This window comes from Leucoraja erinacea, chromosome 6 (genome assembly GCF_028641065.1).
Source record: "Leucoraja erinacea ecotype New England chromosome 6, Leri_hhj_1, whole genome shotgun sequence".
NCBI classification, from domain to species: domain Eukaryota; kingdom Metazoa; phylum Chordata; class Chondrichthyes; order Rajiformes; family Rajidae; genus Leucoraja; species Leucoraja erinaceus.
In genome coordinates, this window is record NC_073382.1 from 82,177,556 (window position 1) to 82,196,388 (window position 18,833).

At 55.7% G+C, this 18,833-nt stretch overlaps 1 protein-coding gene across 1 annotated transcript; it reads left to right on the forward strand.

Annotated features, from left to right (window-relative positions):
- Positions 1-3,839: 3,839 nt before the first annotated feature.
- LOC129698442 (hemopexin-like) lies at positions 3,840-18,345 on the forward strand (the record flags this gene model as incomplete). Its single annotated transcript, XM_055637587.1, is given in 11 exon segments — positions 3,840-3,996; positions 7,223-7,275; positions 8,151-8,228; positions 9,515-9,585; positions 9,587-9,658; positions 10,441-10,509; positions 10,511-10,592; positions 12,662-12,874; positions 13,182-13,292; positions 15,336-15,466; positions 18,169-18,345. Coding segments are annotated over 11 exon segments (1,122 nt in total), but the record flags the coding sequence as incomplete, so codon positions are not given.
- Positions 18,346-18,833: the final 488 nt, after the last annotated feature.

Genomic DNA, 18,833 nt, shown 5'->3' on the forward strand with positions numbered 1-18,833 from the left:
TCCCATTGCCCACCTACCCCGGTCATTATAGCCAGCTCCTCGTGCCAGCTGTCCAATTGCCCCCTCCCCCCACGGTATGTAGAGGGGAGGGGGAGGGGGGGGGAACCATGCCCCATCATGCTGGGAGGACACGGGAGAAACGGGAAGACATGCCTGCTCCCAGAACAAACATGAACAGGTCATGTTTATCCGCCCGTGACTCATCACCTCCCGACACAGACATGTTGCAATGCAAACAGTGCCGACATTGCCCAACCAGGCAAAGAAGCTTCTGGAATCTGAAAGAATCATTTATGCAATGTGGACTTTCACATCTAAACAGTTTTAACCGTTTCCTGCCCGAATATCCTCCCCATTCTCCCCACTGACCGTTCTGTCGGACGCCCCTGTTGCGATATCTAAAGGGGCTGCTCCCTGGCCTTCTGGCTGCACTTCACACCCACCAGCCTCATCTCTGGACACCCTGTGCGTAGGGGAGAGGTGTTGGGGCTGAGGATGTCCTGGTTGGGTTGCTCCTGGGCCTGGCCAAGCTGGCCATCCGCGAGTCACGGCGCCAGGCGGAAGAGGGCTCTGCCCGAGCCGGGTGCCTGCCGCTATTCCGGAGTAATGTCCACGCCCCGGGTGGTGTTAGAGAGGGGCTTCCTGCTGTCCACGGGCTCCCTGGGGGATTTCCGGGAACGCTGGGCACCGCGGGGGGTGGAATGTATCCTCAATAAGGATGGTGATACAATTGTATAATAGTGCATGTACTATTTTTGATTGACGTATTATAGTGCTGGGATTTAATTTGATTTATTTCATACAGCACTTATTAATGAAAATATTGTAATTTCAGGATCAGTTTCTGTGGTTTGGAGGATAACTAATGTTATCCCACTTTTTAAGAAAGACGGGAGAGAAAACAGGGAATTATAGACCAGTTAGCCTGACATCGGTGGTGGGGAAGATGCTGGAGTCAATTATAAAAGATGAGATAGCCACACATTTGGATAGCAGTAGCAGGATCGGTCCGAGTCAGCATAGATTTACAAAGGGGAAATCGTGCTTGAGTAATCTTCTGGAATTTTTTGAGGATGTAACTGGGAAAATGGACAAGGGAGAGCCAGTGGATGTGGTGTACCTGGACTTTCAGAAAGCCTTTGATAAGGTCCCACATAGGAGATTGGTGGGCAAAATTAGAGCACATGGTATTGGGGGTAGAGTGCTGACATGGATAGAAAATTGGTTGGTAGACAGGAAACAAAGAGTAGGGATTACTGGGTCCCTTTCAGAGTGACAGGCAGTGACTAGTGGGGTACCGCAAGGCTCGGTGCTGGGATCACAGCTATTAACAATATGCATTAAAGATTTAGATGAAGGGATTAAAAGTAACATTAGTAAATTTGCAGATGACACAAAGCTGGGTGGTAGTGTGAACTGTGAGGAGGATGCTATGAGAATGCAGGGTGACTTGGAAAGGTTAGGTGAGTGGGCAGATGCATGGCAGATGCAGTTTAATGTGGATAAATGTGAGGTTATCCACTTTGATGGCAAGAACAGGAAGGCAGATTATTATCTGAATGGTGTCAAGTTAGGAAAAGGGGAAGTACAACGAGATCTGGGGGTCCTTGTACATCAGACACTGAAAGTAAGCATGCAGGTACAGCAGGCAGAGAAGAAAGCGAATGGCATGTTGGCCTTCGCAACAAGAGCAGTTGTGTAGAGGAGCAAAGAGGTTCTGTACAATTTAGAGACACAGCTCAGAAACAGGCCCTTCGGCCCACAGAGTCCGCGTCGACCAGCGATCCCCGCACACTAACACTATCCTACACACTAGGGACAATTTACATTTACACCAAGCCAATCACCCTACATACTGTAAGTCTTTGAAGTGTGGAAGGAAACCGACGATCTCGGAGAAAACCCACGCAGGTCACGGGGAGAATGTACAAACTCCGTACAGACAGCGCCCGTAGTCGGGATTGAACCCGGGTCTCCGGCGCTGTGAGGCAGCAACTCTACCGCTGTGCCACTGTGGCCTCCTCCATGGTGTTTTCCTCCATCCAGGCTATTTTAAGTTTGTTTTGGAGATACAGCATGAAAACAGGCCCCCACACAGAGATAGATGCAAAAAGCTGGAGTAACTCAGTGGAACGGGCAGCATCTGTGGAGGGAAGGAATGAGTGATGTTTCCGGTCGAGACCCTTCTTCTTCGGCCCACCGAGTCCACACCGACCATCGATCACCCGTTCACACTAGTTCTATGTTATCCCACTTTCTCACCCACTCCCGACACACTAGGGGGCGAGGGCCGGTTATCCTACAAACCCGCACGTCTTTGGGATGTGGGAGGAAACCCAGGCAGTCGCAGAGTGAACATGCAAACTCCACACAGACAGACAGCACCATTGGTTAGGATCGAACCCGGGTCTCTGGCTCTGTGAGGCAGCAGCTCTACCCGCTGCGCCACCGTGCCGCCCTCTGATGGGGCACCTTATTGCAACAACATGGATACTGTTCGTTGATTGGATCTCAGTTGGATCATAGATTTGGGGAGCAGTTTTGAGGCACGATGTAACTACTTTGTAGTGGGGACAGAAAATTACTAACATGACCGGCTGTGCTACTTAGGGGCCAGCCTAGAGACATTACCGGACATTCGGCCCATCAAGCCATTCAATCATGGCTCATCTATCACTCCCTCCTAACCCCATTCTCCTGCCTTCTGCCCATAACCTCTGACACCCGTACTAATCAAGAATCAAACAGGCCTCACTCCCCACCAACATCCTCAGGACTTTTTACAGGGGCACGGTGGAGTCTGTACTGACGTACTGCATGGACACGTGGTACTCCAACTGTAACTGCTCAGACAGGAAGGCTCTGTAGAGGGTAGTGAGGGGAGCAGAGAGGATCATTGGCGTCTCCCTACCCTCGGTACTAGAACTGTTCCAGAGCCGCTGTCTGAAAAAGGCTCTGAGAATAGCTAAGGACAAACTGCACCCCCTCCACACACAGCTGGATCTCCTGCCATCAGGCAAGAGATACTGTAGCATCAAAGCCCGGACTACACAGCTTCCGGCCACAGGCTGTGAGGCTGCTAAACAGTCACTCCACCTGGTTCTGCAGCTTTGCACTGACATTTTAATAACGCTGGCACTGGCCACTCAAATCAGCTGCCCTGGACATTTTAATGACTGTTCTGTACTGTATTTTAATGTTACTGTTTTACCTGCTTTTAACTATTTATACTGTTTCATCAGGGACTGGATTGTTTTAACTGTTATTATGTGTGAAATGTTTTAAGTTTCATGTGCGATGCTCCGGTATTCCCTGGGAAACGTCTTCTCATTTTGCACTGTACAACTGTTGCTTTGCAAGATGACAATAAAGGTTGATTGATTGATTGATTTAATCTGTCTATCTCTGCCTTAAAACTATCCACTGACTTGGCCTCCACAGCCTTCTGTGGCAAACAATTCCACAGATTCACCACCCTCTGACTGACCCATGGTACAATACTATATGTGCCACGTGGAATGAGGTAGAGTGAGATTCATTTTTCTGTACAGTTCAGTACAAGTATCACGATGCATAAGCACTTCGGTACATTTGTGATAAGCATCTCAGCTACAGAACAAGTGTACACAGTGGTCACTGAGACAGGCTGCAGAATCGCCAGCCTGGCACCATCTCCAAGTCCAGTTGTTGCTTTGTTATCAGCGGCCAGATCGTTGTTGACGTGACGGGCTGATGCTGGCAAGGTCGGCATTCTCTGCCGGGAATCTGGTCCTTGAGAAACACCTTGTGTAAGAGGCTGAGTGAGCTCTGGGGACAGTTTGTTCTGCTCTGACCTCTGCCCTGGCGCGGAGTGCATCGTGTGTGTGTATACGCTGGGATATAAAGAGCTCCAGTCCCTCGCCCTGGACTCACACTCAGCTGCTGAAGCACCATGAAGTCCCTGCTGGGAGGAGTGTGGCTTCTCGGAGCCCTGAACATCGCTGCAGCCTTCCCTTTGTGAGTACAACTGAACCGTCCTCTCACCAACCAGCGAACGGTCCCAATTTACAGATGCTGGTCTAAACTACACACACAACATGCTGGAGTCACTCAGCGGGACAGGCAGCATCTCTGGAGAGAAGGGTCGAGACTCTTCTTCAGACTGAGAGTCAGGGATAAGGGAAATGAGAGATATAGACGGTGATGTATGCTGGGTGCTCAGTGCTGGGACTCCAGCTATTTACAATATATATTAATGATCTGGACGAGGGAATTGAAGGCAATATCTCCAGGTTTGCGGATGACACTAAGCTGGGGGCAGTGTTACCTGTGAGGAGGATGCTAGGAGACTGCAAGGTGACTTGGATAGGCTGGATGAGTGGGCAAATGTTTGGCAGATGCAGTATAATGTGGATAAATGTGAGGTTATCCATTTTGGTGGCAACAACGGGAAAGCAGACTACTATTTAATGGTGGCAGATTGGGAAAGGGGTAGATGCAGCGAGACCTGGGTGTCATGGTACACCAGTCATTGAAGGTAGGCATGCAGGTGCAGCAGGCAGTAAAGAAAGCAAATGGTATGTTGGCTTTCATAGCAAAAGGATTTGAGTATAGGAGCAGGGAGGTTCTACTGCAGTTGTACAGGGTCTTGGTGAGACCACACCAGGAGTATTGCGTACAGTTTTGGTCTCCAAATCTGAGGAAGGACATTATTGCCATAGAGGGAGTGCAGAGAAGGTTCACCAGACTTTCCTGGGATGTCAGGACTGTCTTATGAAGAAAGACTAGACAGACTTGGTTTATACTCTCTAGAATTTAGGAGATTGAGAGGGGATCTTATAGAAACTTACAAAATTCTTAAGGGGTTGAACAGGCTAGATGCAGGAAGATTGTTCCCGATGTTGGGGAAGTCCAGGACAAGGGGTTACAGCTTAAGGATAAGGGGGAAATCCTTTAAAACCGAGATGAGAAAAACTTTTTTCACGCAGAGAGTGGTGAATCTCTGGAACTCTCTGCCACAGAAGGTAGTCGAGGCCAGTTCATTGGCTATATTTAAGAGGGAGTTAGATGTGGCCCTTGTGGCTAGGGGGATCAGGGGGTATGGAGAGAAGGCAGGTACGGGATACTGAGTTGGATGGTCAGCCATGATCATATTGAATGGCGGTGCAGGCTCGAAGGGCCGAATGGCCTACTCCTGCACCTAATTTCTATGTTTCTATGTAGAGAGATAAAGAACAATGAATGAAAGATATGCAAAAAAAGTAATGATGATAATGGAAACAGGCCATTGTTAGCTGTTTGTTGGGTGAAAATGAGAAGCTGGTGCAACTTGGGTGGGGGAGGGATAGGGGGCACTTTCTTCCCGGCTGTTGAACGATCCAATCACCAACTAGAGAGCAGTCCTGACCACCGCTCTATCTCATTGGAGACCCTTGGACTATCTTTAATCAGACGTTACTGGACTTTACCTTGCACTAAACGTTATTCCCTTGATCCAGTATCTGTACACTGTGGACGGCTCGATTGTAATCATGTATGGTCTGACTGGATAACACGTAACAAAATGAGACCCGGGTTCAAAGGCCAAATCACTGGATGTTTTCAAGAGAGAGTTAGATTTAACTCTTAGGGCTAACGGAATCAAGGGCAATGGGGAAAAAGCAGGAACGGGGTACTGATTTTGATGATCAGCCGCGATCATATTAAAACATAGATAGAAACATAGAAAATAGGTGCAGGAGTAGGCCATTCGGCCCTTCGAGTCAGCACCGCCATTTACTGTGATCATGGCTGGTCGTCCCCAATCAATAACCCTTGCCTGCCTTCTTCCCATATCCCTTGATTTCAAAACCCCCTAGAGCTCTATCTAACTCTCTCTTAAACCCAACCACTGACTTGGCCTCCACTGCCCTCTGTGGCAGGGCATTCCACAAATTCACAACTCTCTGGGTGAAAAAGCTTTTCTCACCTTAGTCTTAAATGGCCTCCCCTTTATTCTAAGACTGTGGCCCCTGGTTCTGGACTCGCCCAACATTGGGACCATTTTTCTTGCATCTAGCTTGTCCAGTCCTTTTATAATTTTATATGTTTCTGTAAGATGATCAGCCGCGATCATTTTGAATGGTGGTGCTGGCTCGAAGAACCAAATGGCCTACTCCTGCACCTATTTTCTATGTTTCTAATCCTGGCCTCCACTGCTGCCTGTGTGGAGTTTGCACGTTCTCTCTGTGACCCTGTGGGTTTCCTCCGGGCGCTCCAGTTTCACCCCACATGGACAATAGAAAATAGGTGCAGGAGGAGGCCATTCGGCCCTTCGAGCCAGCACCGCCATTCAATGTGATCATGGCTGATCATCCCCAATCAGTACCCCGTTCCTGCCTTCTCCCCATATCCCCTGACTCCGCTATCTTTAGGAGCCCTATCTAGCTCTCTCTTGAAAGTATCCAGAGAACCGGCCCCCACCGCCCTCCGAGGCAGAGAATTCCACAGACTTGCCACTCTCTGTGAGAAGAAGTGTTTCCCCGTCTCCATTCTAAATGGCTTATCCCTTATTCTTAAACTGTGTGGCCCCTGGTTCTGGACTCCCCCAACACCGGGAACATACGGGTGGGTTAACCTGCCGCTGCGAATGCTAGACTGTGGGGAGCATTAGGCAGGATCGGTGCCGTGAGGGAGACTGAGGTGGACAAAGGTTTGTTTACATAATCCGTCCTGTGTTGATTGTTCATAACACAGACAAGCATCAATAACAAGCAGTGTGCACATATCCACAACCCCCCCCCCGGAGTGGCGACTGTTGGTCTGTTGCCCACCAAGGGTACAGAAACATATAACATTCTTAAAGGTTTGGACAGGCTAGATGCAGGAAACATGTTCCCCATGTTGGGGGAGTCCACAACCAGGGGCCACAGTTTAAGAATAAGGGGTTGGCCAGTTCGGACTGAGATGAGGAAAAAACGTCTTCACCCAGAGAGTTGTGAGTCTGTGGAATTCTCTGCCACAGAAGGCAGTGGAGGCCAATTCACTGGATGTTTTCAAAAGAGAGTTAGATTTAGCTCTTCGGGCAAACGGAATCAAGGGATGTGGGGAGAAAGCAGGAACGGGGTACTGATTGGGGATGATCAGCCATGATCATATTGAGTGGCGCTGCTGGCTCGAAGGGCCGAATGGACTACTACTGCACCTATTTTATATGTTTCTATGAATCGTTAACGGGTATCTGCTCCTTTCCCCGGTTTACTAGGGGAAAGAACATCACCCAGCATGAGATGGACAGACAGGAGCCCGTGATCCCAGGTCAGACCCACAACGTACCCCTCCCCATCTTGCCTCCCATCCCCTCCCTCCCCTTCCTTTCCCTCCCCTGCTCTACCCTCCCCCACCTCTCCCCTCGTCTATCCTCCCCTCCCCTCATACCTCCCCCCTCCCCTTCTCTCCCCCCTCCCCTCCTCCATCTTCCCCTCTCCCTCATCGATCCTCCCCTCCCCTCATACCTCCCCCTCTCTCCACCTCCCCTCCTCCTCTCTATCCTCCCCTCTCCTCCCCTCCCCCTCCCCCCTCCCCCTCCCCCTCCCCCCCTCTCTCCTATCCTCCCCTCCCCCTCCCCCCCCTCCCCCTCCCCCCCTCCCCCTCCCCTCCTCCACCTTCCCCTCTCCCCTCGTCGATCCTCCCCTCCCCTCATACCTCCCCCTCCCCCTCTCTCTCCCCCTCCCCCTCTCTCCCCCCTCTCCCTCCCTCTCCCCTCCCCCCCCCCCTCCCTCCCCCTCCCCATCTCCCCTCCTCTATCCTCCCCTCCTCTCATACCTCCCCCTCTCCCCTCCCCTCTCTCCCCTCCCCTCTCCCCTCCCCCTCTCTCTACCTCCCCTCTCCCCTCGTCTATCCTCCCCTCCCCTCATCCATACCTCCCCCTCCCCCTCTCTCCCCCCTCCCCCCTCCTCTCCCCCTCTCCCCTCGTCTATCCTCCCCTCCTCTCATACCTCCCCCCCCCCCCCCTCCAACCCCATCCCACTCACCTCATTTGTCCCCTCACCTCCCAGACCCCCTCCTCTCCCTGGGCTCCAGGCCACATGCAGGCTAATGGGACTAACCCAGAATGCCAACTTGGCCAGCCTGGGGCAGACGGGCCGAAGGGCCGGTGCTGTCCCGCTCCGTCACTCTGCATCTTCCCGCAGGTTTGCCGGACCGCTGCGACGGCCTGGGGTTCGACGCCATCACCTTGGACGAGCAGGGAGTCACCAATTACTTCAAGGGTAAGAATCACCACCCCCCCCCCCCCCAGTCCACCCCTCGTGGGGGTTGGGGGAGGGGTGGGAGGTTTGAGGGTGTCGGGGGGGGTGTACTCCGTGGGGTGGGGAGTGGGGGTACGGGCTTTCCTAGGGGGGTCGGTGTGGAGGTGGGAATGTCGGGGGGGGGGGGGGGGGGGGGGGGGGTGCAGGGGGGTTTACCCCGTGGGGTGGGGGAGGGGTGGGGGGGGGTGGGGGTGCCCGGTCTGTACCCTGTGGGGTGGTGGAGTGTGGGGGGGGGTGGGGTGGTGTTGGGGGCTGTACCCCGTGGGGTGGGGTTTGGGGGGGGGGGGGGTGTGGGGGTGCCGGGTCTGTACCCCGTGGGGTGGGGGAGAGTGGGGGAGGGGTGTGGGGGTGCCCGGTCTGTACCCCGTGGGGTGGGTTGGGGGGGGGGGTGTGGGGGTGCCGGGGTCTGTACCCCGTGGGGTGGGGTGGGGGGGGGGGTGTGGGGATTGGGGGTGCTGTACCCCGTGGGGTGGGGGGTGGGGGGAGGGGTGGGATGTGGGGGGTGCGGGTCTGTACCCCGTGGGGTGGGGTTGGGGGGGGTGTGTGTGGGGGTGCCGGGTCTGTACCCCGTGGGGTGGGGGGGGGGGGTGGGGGGGGGGGGGTCGGGGCTTGGGGCCTACTTGAGGGGGGGGGGTTGGGGGGGGGGGTGTGGGGGTGCCGGGTCTGTACCCCGTGGGGTGGGGTGGGGGGGGGGGTGCCGGGGGTGGGGGGGGGGGGGGGGGGGGGGGTGCCCGGTCTGTACCCCGTGGGGTGGGGTTGGGGGGGGGGGGGGGTGTGGGGGTGCCCGGTCTGTACCCGTGGGGTGGGGGGGGGGTGCCCGGTCCTGTACCCCCCGTGGGGGGGGGGGGGGTTGGGAGGGGGGTGTGGGGGTGCCCGGTCTGTACCCCGTGGGGTGGGGTTGGGGGGGGGGGGGTGTGGGGGTGCCCGGTCTGTACCCCGTGGGCGGGGGGTGTGGGGGTGCCCGGTCTGTACCCCGTGGGGGGGTGGGGGGGGGGGGGGGGGTGTGGGGGTGCCCGGTCTGTACCCCGTGGGGTGGGGTTGGGGGGGGGGGGGGGGGTGGGGGGTGCCCGGTCTGTACCCCGTGAGGAGGGGGGGGGGGGTGCCGGGTCTGTACCCCGTGGGGTGGGGTTGGGGGGGGGGGGTGTGGAGGTGCCGGGTCTGTACCCCGTGGGGTGGGGGGGGGTGCCCGGTCTGTACCCCCGTGAGGAGGGGGAGCCGCTGACGGTGCGGGTGTTTCCCCACTACAGATGGGTGGGTGTGGGCTGGGCACAGAGGCCCCCGCCGGCCCATCAGCGGAGCCTGGGCCCAGGTCCCCACCCCCGTTCGACGCCGCCTTCCGCCTGCACCGCACCTCCGGCGACCGCCACGACGACCACGTCTTTATCTTCAAGGTGGGGCAATGGGGGAGGGAGGTAATGGGGGCGGGGAGAGAGGGGGGCAATGGGGGGGGGGGGGGGGGGGGGGGTTGAATGGGGATCACTGACCTGCGGGTTACATAGACAATAGACAATAGGTGCAGGAGGAGGCCATTCGACTCTTCGTGCCAGCACCGCCATTCAATGTGATCATGGCTGATCATCCCCAATCAGTACCCCGTTCCTGCCCTCTCCCCATATCCCCTGATTGCGCCGGCCCTCAGAGCTCTATCTAACTCTCTCCTGAATGCATCCAGTGAATCCGCCTCCACTGCCTTCTGATTCACAACTCTCTGGGTGACAACGTTTTCCCTTGCATTAGGATTAGGGTTAGCCTACCCCTTATTCTTAAACTGTGGCCCCTGGTTTTGGACTCCCCCAACATCGGGAACATGTTTCCTACCTCTAGCGTGTCCAAGATCCCCTCTCATCCTTCTAAATGTGGCCCTTGTGGCTAAAGGGATCAGGGGGTATGGAGAGAAGGCAGGGATGGAATACTGAGTTGGATGATCAGCCATGATCATATCGAATGGCGGTGCAGGCTCGAAGGGCCGAATGGCCTACTCCTGCGCCTATTGTCTATGTTTCTATGTAAACTCCAGAGTGTATAAGCCCAGCCGCTCCATTCTTGTGGGGCTGGTGGTGAGGGGAATGGTGAGGGGAGTGGTGGGGGTGGGCGGTGGAGGGGTAGCGGGAGGGGGGGGGGGGGGGGGGGGGGAGTAGATGGGGATCACTCACCCACAGCTTCACTCACCCAGGGGGAGGAGCGGGTATGGCAGTTCCACGGCGCCGTGTCTGTGGGCAACTTCCTGATCCGTGACCTGTTCCCCCGGTGTTCCCGACGCGCCGGACGGGGCCGTGGAATGTCCAAAGGGAGACTGCGCCGAGGACTCCGTGCTCATCATCAAAGGTCTGATCCCCCCTCCCCACCACCCAACCCCCTCTCACCACTCCCCCTCCCATGCACCCTACCCCCAATACCCCTCCACCCCCCCCCCCCCCCCCCCCCCCCCGCCCCGTCTCTGTGGCGATACTGTGACTCTGTACCGTGTGTCTGTGACTGTGGGTGCGTGTGTGATTGTGTGTGTAACTGTGTGTGTGTGTGACTTTGTGTGTGTGTGTGAGTGAGTGTGTGTGTGTGAGTGTGTGTGTGTGTGTGAGTGTGTGTGTGGTGTGTGTGTGTGTGTGTCTGTGTGTGTGTGTGTGTGTGTGTGTGTGTGTGTGTGACTGTTGTGTGTTGTGTGACTGTGTGTGACTGTTTGTGTGTCTGTGTGTGTGACTGTGTGTGTGCGTGTGCGTGTGTGACTGTGTGTGTAACTCTGTGTGTGTGTGACTTTGTGTGACTGCGTGTGTGTGTGAGAGTGACTGTGTGTGTGTGTGTGTGAGTGACTGTGTGTGTGTGACTGTCTGTGTGTGTGTGTGACTGTGTGTGTGTGTGTGTGTGTGTGTGTGTGTGTGTGTGAGTGACTGTGTGTGACTGCGTGTGTGTGTGTGTGTGTGTGAGTGACTGTGTGTGTGTGTCTCTGTGTCCGTGTGTCTGTGCCCGTGTCTCTGTGCCCGTGTGTCAGTGTGTCTGTGCCCGTGTGTCAGTGTGTCTGTGCCCGTGTGTCAGTGTGTCTGTGCCCGTGTGTCAGTGTGTCTGTGCCCGTGTGTCTGTGCCCATGTGTCAGTGTGTCTGTGCCCGTGTGTCAGTGTGTCTGTGCCCGTGTGTCTGTGCCCGTGTGTCAGTGTGTCTGTGTCTCTGTGCCCGTGTGTCTGTGTCTCTGTGCCCGTGTGTCTGTGTCTCTGTGCCCATGTGTCTGTGTCCGTGTGCCAGTGTGCCAGTGTGCCTGTGCCAGTGTGCCAGTGTGTCTGTGCCCATGTGTCTGTGTCTCTGTGCCCGTGAGTCAGTGTGTCTGTGCCCGTGTGTCTGTGTCTCTGTGCCCGTGTGTCTGTGTCTCTGTGCCCGTGTGTCTGTGCCAGTGTGCCAGTGTGTCTGCGCCCGTGTGTCAGTGTGTCTGTGCCAGTGTGCCAGTGTGTCTGTGCCCGTGTGTCAGTGTGTCTGTGTCTGTGCCCGTGTGTCTGTGTCTCTGTGCCCGTGTGTCTGTGTCCGTGTGCCAGTGTGTCTGTGCCCGTGTGCCAGTGTGTCTGTGCCAGTGTGCCAGTGTGTCTGTGCCCGTGTGTCTGTGCCAGTGTGTCTGTGCCCCTGTGTCAGTGTGTCTGTGTCTCTGTGCCCGTGTGTCTGTGTCTCTGTGCCCGTGTGTCTGTGTCTGTGTGCCAGTGTGTCTGTGTCCGTGTGCCAGTGTGTCTGTGCCAGTGTGTCTGTGCCCATGTGTCTGTGTCTCTGTGCCCGTGTGTCTGTGTCTGTGTGCCAGTGTGTCTGTGTCAGTGTGTCTGTGTCTGTGTGCCAGTGTGTCTGTGTCCGTGTGCCAGTGTGTCTGTGCCAGTGTGTCTGTGCCAGTGTGTCTGTGCCCGTGTGTCAGTGTGTCTGTGCCCGTGTGCCCGTGTGTCTGTGTCCGTGTGTCTGTGCCCGTGTGTCTGTGCCCGTGTGTCAGTGTGTCTGTGTGTCTGTGCCCGTGTGTCTGTGCCCGTGTGTCAGTGTGTCTGTGCCCGTGTGTCAGTGTGTCTGTGCCCGTGTGTCTGTGTCTCTGTGCCCGTGTGTCAGTGCCCGTATGCCCGTGTGCCCGTGTGTCTGTGTCTCTGTGCCCGTGTGTCAGTGTCCGTGTGTCAGTGTGTCTGTGCCCGTGTGTCAGTGTGTCTGTGTCTCTGTGCCCGTGTGCCCGTGTGTCTCTGTGCCAGTGTGTCTGTGTCTCTGTGTCAGTGTGTCTGTGTCTCTGTGCCCGTGTGTCTGTGTCTCTGTGCCCGTGTGTCCGTGTGTCTGTGCCCGTGTGTCCGTGTGTCTGTGTCCAGTGTGTCTGTGTCCGTGTGTCAGTGTGTCTGTGTCTCTGTGCCCGTGTTGTCTCTGTGCCCGTGTGTCAGTGTGTCTGTGCCCATGTACAGGGAACACGATGTACACGCTGGACCTCAGCACCAACACTGTGAAGTCGAGGCAGTGGGAGGCGGTGCGGGACTGCACGGCTCTGTCGCGCTGGTTGGACCGCTACTACTGCTTCCAGGGAACCCTCTTCACCCGCTTCCACCCAGTCACCGGCGCCGTGGAGCCCGTGTACCCCAAGGATGCCCGCGACTACTTCATGGTCTGCCCGGGGCGAGGTGAGGGGCCGTGGGCTCAGTGTAGGGGTCCGGGGAGTGGAGGCGGGGGGAGGGGTTCAGTGGGGTGAGGAGGGGGGTCGGGTGATGGGGCGGTCAGTGGGGATGCGAGGGGGGGGGGGGGGTGCCGGGGTGGAGATCGGGGGAGGGGGGGGTGTTACCCGGAGTCTGTCACTTTGGGGGGGGGGGGGGTCGCTGGGGGGAGAGGTCACGAAGGTCAGAGGGGGGGGGCGCGGACGGTGGGTCGGGGGGAGGGGTTACCCGGTAGAATGTCCATCACTGACCGGTCGGCCCCTCTGTTCTGGGACAGGCCACGCCAGTCGCAATTCCTCGATAGACAGGCGGGTCTTTAGCCGCTGCAGTGACGTCCCATACGATGCGTTTGACCACGACGCGCTGGGCAGGATGTACGCCTTCCGCGGTGAGTCCAACGTCAGCCGCCGGCCGCTCGGCCCTCCGCCGCTGACCTAGCCCAGCTCCCTCGGACCTCCCCTCTCCCCCCCCCCCCCCCCCCCCCCCCCCACTCACCCTCCGCCTGTCAGTCCCTCTCCTGAATACACTCCCTGCACAGACAGTGGGTCAGACACGCGTCTAGACAGGGCATCGTGGGCCGAAGGGCCGGTCTTATTGTCGTCTGTAGCGGCCACGGACAATAAAATCTTTTTTACAATGCAAAACGATCCAAACAAACTCTCCACCACAATATAAAATCACCTAATTATCTAAACAAATATTCTTATATATATTATTCTTAGATACATAGAACTAAATGTACTATTAATAATGCAATCCTAGTGTGTAGTAAGGACTGGATGATCAGCCATGATCATATTACATAGAAACATAGAAAATAGGTGCAGGAGGAGGCCATTCGGCCCTTCGAGCCAGCACCGCCATTCATTGTGATTCTGGCTGATCATCCCCAATCAATAACCCGTGCCTGCCTTCTCCCCATATCCCTTGACTCCACTAGTCCCTGGGGCTCTAACTCTCTCTTAAATCCATCCAATGACTTGGCGTCCACTGCCCTCTGTGGCAGTGAATTCCATAAATTCACAACTCTCTGGGTGAAAAAGTTTTTATTCTAAGACTGTGGCCCCTTGTTCTGGACTCGCCCAACATTGGGTCAATCTTTCCTCGTATGACAGTCCTGCCATCCCAGCGATCAATCTTGCACCCTCTCCTAAGCCTCCACACCCTGGAAATGGGGCGTACAGACTGCACGCAACACAATGGAAATAGGTGCAGGAGTAGGCCATTCGGCCCTTCGAGCCAGCACCACCATTAAATGTGATCATGGCTGATCATCCCCAATCAGTACCCCGTTCCTGCCTTCTTCCCATATCCACTGACTCCGCTATTTTTAAGAGCCCTATCTAGCTCTCTCTTGAAAGCATCCAGAGAACCTGCCTCCACAGAGGCAGAGCTACTCCATTCTCAGCACATGACAGTCCCGCCATCCCGGGGATTAACCTTGTAAACCTACGCTGCACTCCCTCAATAGCAAGAATGTCCTTCCTCAAATTAGGAGACCAAAACTGCACACAATACTCCAGGTGCGGTCTCACTAGGGCTCTGTACAATTGCAGAAGGGCCTCTTTGCTCCTACACTCAACTCCTCTTGTTATAAAGGCCAACATGCCATTCGCTTTCTTCACTGCCTGCTGTACCTGCATGCTTACTTTCATAGTGTTTAAGAGGGAACTGCAGATGCTGGAGAATCGAAGGTTACACAAAAAAAAGCTGGAGAAACTCAGCGGGTGCAGCAGCATCTATGGAGCGAAGGAAATAGGCAACGTTTCGGGCCGAAACCCTTCTTCAGACTGATCGGGGGCGGGGGTGGGTGGGGACAAGAAAGGGAAAAGGAGGAGTAGCCAGAAGGCTGGGGGATGGGAGGAGACAGCAGGGGGGCTGAGGAAGGGGAGGAGACAGCAAGGACTAACAAAATTGGGAGAATTCGATGTTCATGCCCCCGGGGTGCAGACTCAGACTCCCCAAACGGAATACGAGGTGCTGTTCCTCCAATTTCCGGTGCTGCTCGCTGTGGCCATGGAGGAGACCCAGGACAGAGAGGTCGGAGGCGGAGTGGGAGGGGGAGTTGAATTGCTGAGCCACCGGGAGGTCAGCTTGGTTATTGCGGACCGAGCGGAGGTGTTCGGCGAAACGATCGCCCAACCTCCGCTTGGTCTCACCGATATAGATCTGCTGACATCTAGAGCAGCGGACGCAATAGATGAGGTTACTTTCATAGACTGATGAACAAGGACCCCCAGATCCTATTGTATTTCCCCTTTTCCTAACTTGACGCCATGTACCGCTGGTGGGTGGGGGGGTGGTGGTAGTTCCTGGTGTCGGGGGAGGTTCCCGGGGAGGAGGATTCTCGGGGGTGGGGGGTATTTCCTGGGTGGGGGTAGCAGCCCGCCAGTGTGCCCCCCCCCCCCCCCCCTCACTGACCCGTGTCCAGGTGACTGGTATTTCCGAGTGGACGCTCAGAGGGACGGCTGGCATCCGTGGCCGCTCAGCTCCAGTTGGCCGGGACTGCACGGACCCGTGGATGCCGTCTTCAGCTGGGACAACAAGATGTACTTCATCAAGGTTTGTGCCCCGTGACTTACCAACTGTATCCCGTGAGTTGGTGACTTTACCCCGTGAGTGTGTTAGTGACTGTACCCCGTGCGTGTGTTAGTGACTGTACCCCGTGTGTTAGTGACTGTACCCCGTACCCCGTGTGTGTTAGTGGCTGTACCCCGTGAGTTAGTGACTTTACCCCGTGAGTGTGTTAGTGACTGTACCCCGTGTGTGTGTTAGTGACTGTACTCCGTGTGTTAGTGAGTGTCCCGCGTGTGTGTGAGTGGCTGTACCCCGTGTGTGTGTTAGTGACTGTAGCGCGTGTGTTAGTGACTGTACCCCGTGTGTTAGTGACTGTACCCCGTGTGTTAGTGACTGTACCCCGTGTGTTAGTGACTGTACCCCGTGTGTGAGTTAGTGACTGTACCCCGTGAGTTAGTGACTGTACCCCGTGTGTGTGTTAGTGACTGTACCCCGTGTGTTAGTGGACTGTACCCCGTGTGTTAGTGACTGTACCCCGTGTGTTAGTGACTGTACCCGTGTGTGTGTTAGTGACTGTACCCCGTGTGTTAGTGACTGTACCCCGTGTGTGTGTTAGTGACTGTACCCCGTGTGTTAGTGACTGTACCCGTGTGTTAGTGACTGTACCCCGTGTGTTAGTGACTGTACCCCGTGTGTGTGTTAGTGACTGTACCCCCGTGTGTTAGTGACTGTACCCCGTGTGTTAGTGACTGTACCCCGTGTGTTAGTGACTGTACCCCGTGTGTTAGTGACTGTACCCCCGTGTGTTAGTGACTGTACCCCGTGTGTGTGTTAGTGACTGTACCCCGTGTGTTAGTGACTGTACCCCGTGTGTGTGTTAGTGACTGTACCCCGTGTGTTAGTGACTGTACCCCGTGTGTTAGTGACTGTACCCCGTGTGTTAGTGAATGTACCCCGTGTGTTAGTGACTGTACCCCGTGTGTTAGTGACTGTACCCCGTGTGTTAGTGAATGTACCCCCTGTGTGTGTTAGTGACTGTACCCCCCCGTGTGTGTTAGTGACTGTACCCCCGTGTGTTAGTGACTGTACCCCGTGTGTGTGTTAGTGACTGTACCCCGTGTGTGTGTTAGTGACTGTACCCCGTGAGTTAGTGACTGTACCCCGTGTGTTAGTGACTGTACCCCGTGTGTTAGTGACTGTACCCCGTGTGTGTGTTAGTGACTGTACCCCGTGAGTTAGTGACTGTATCCCGTGTGTGTGTTAGTGAATGTACCCCGTGTGTTAGTGACTGTACCCCGTGTGTTAGTGACTGTACCCCGTGAGTTAGTGACTGTACCCCGTGTGTGTGTTAGTGACTGTACCCCGTGTGTGTGTTAGTGACTGTACCCCGTGTGTGTGTTAGTGACTGTACCCCGTGTGTGTGTTAGTGACTGTACCCCGTGTGTGTGTTAGTGACTGTACCCCGTGAGTTAGTGACTGTACCCCGTGTGTTAGTGACTGTACCCCGTGTGTGTGTTAGTGACTGTACCCCGTGTGTTAGTGACTGTACCCCGTGAGTTAGTGACTGTACCCCGTGTGTGTGTTAGTGACTGTACCCCGTGTGTGTGTTAGTGACTGTACCCCGTGTGTGTGTTAGTGACTGTACCCCGTGCGTGTGTTAGTGACTGTACCCCGTGTGTGTGTTAGTGACTGTACCCCATGTGTGTGTTAGTGACTGTACCCCGTGTGTGTTAGTGACTGTACCCCGTGTGTTAGTGACTTTACCCCGTGTGTGTGTTAGTGACTGTACCCCGTGTGTGTTAGTGACTGTACCCCCGTGTGTGTGTTAGTGACTGTACCCCGTGGTGTTAGTGACTGTACCCCGTGTGTGTGTTTAGTGACTGTACCCCGTGTGTGTGTTAGTGACTGTACCCCGTGTGTGCTAGTGACTGTACCCCGTGTGTTAGTGACTGTACCTCGTGTGTGTGTTAGTGACTTTACCCCGTGTGTTAGTGACTGTACCCCATGTGTTAGTGACTGTATCCCGTGTGTTAGTGACTGTAACCCCGTGTGTGTGTTAGTGACTTTACCCCGTGCGTGTGTTAGTGACTGTACCCCGTGTGTGTGTTAGTGACTGTACCCCGTGTGTGTGTTAGTGACTGTACCCCGTGTGTGTGTTAGTGACTGTACCCCCCGTGTGTTAGTGACTGTACCCCGTGTGTGTGTTTAGTGACTGTACCCCGTGTGTGTGTTAGTGACTGTACCCCGTGTGTGTGTTAGTGACTGTACCCTGTGTGTGTGTTAGTGACTGTACCCTGTGTGTGTGTTAGTGACTGTACCCCGTGTGTGTGTTAGTGACTGTACCCCGTGTGTGTGTTAGTGACTGTACCCCGTGTGTGTGTTAGTGACTGTACCCCGTGTGTGTGTTAGTGACTGTACTCCGTGTGTGTGTTAGTGACTGTACCCCGTGTGTGTGTTTAGTGACTGTACCCCGTGTGTGTGTGTAGTGACTGTACCCCGTGTGTGTGTTAGTGACTGTACCCCGTGTGTTAGTGACTGTACCCCGTGTGTGTGTGTTAGTGACTGTACCCCGTGTGTTAGTGACTGTACCCCGTGTGTGTGTTAGTGACTGTACCCCGTGTGTTAGTGACTGTACCCCGTGTGTGTGTTAGTGACTGTACCCCGGTATTTTAGTGACTTTACCCCGGTGAGTTACCGGGACACGCAAGCCGTTCCTCCACCCTCACCCTCGCCGTGTCCGCTCTCAGGGGCAACAACTGTTCATCTACAAGGCGGTGGCTCGCTACAACCTGATCCACGGGTATCCGCGGCCGCTCAGCGACGAGCTGGGAATCACCGGCACCGTGGACGCCGCCTTCATCTGCCCCGGTTCCTCGCTGCTCCACCTCATCACGGGTAAGGCCGGATCCTCGCTACCCCTCACCCCCCCTCCCCCCTCCCCCTCCTCCCTCTCCTTCTACCATCCTCCATCCTCCATCCTCCACCCTCCCCCTCCCCCCCCCCCACCCTCAAGCCAGTGGCCGCCGCGGTGGGGTTACCGGTTGGCTGGTCTGGGGGCCGGAGGATGGTGTGGGGCTGGGGGTCCGACTAGGGGCGGACGGTCCGGAGGGTTTGCTGGTATCCGGTGCATAGGAACGGTGGGGCAGGGTGAGGGGGGGAGCTGGGCAGGGGAAGGGACGTGGCACAGGGGAATGGAGTATGTAGGAAGGGTGACAGGGGAAGGTGCGGGGAAGGAGGGGGACAGGGAAGAGGGGGACAAAAACAAGGGGAAGGGGGGAGAAAAATAAACGAAAATGGGGCAAGGACAGGTGAAAGGTGGGGAAGAAGAAGTGGGGCATTGGAAGGGGTGGAGACGAAGGGTTTCAGGGAATGTGTGGAGAAGATAAAAGGGGGTGGGGCAGGGGAAGGGGTG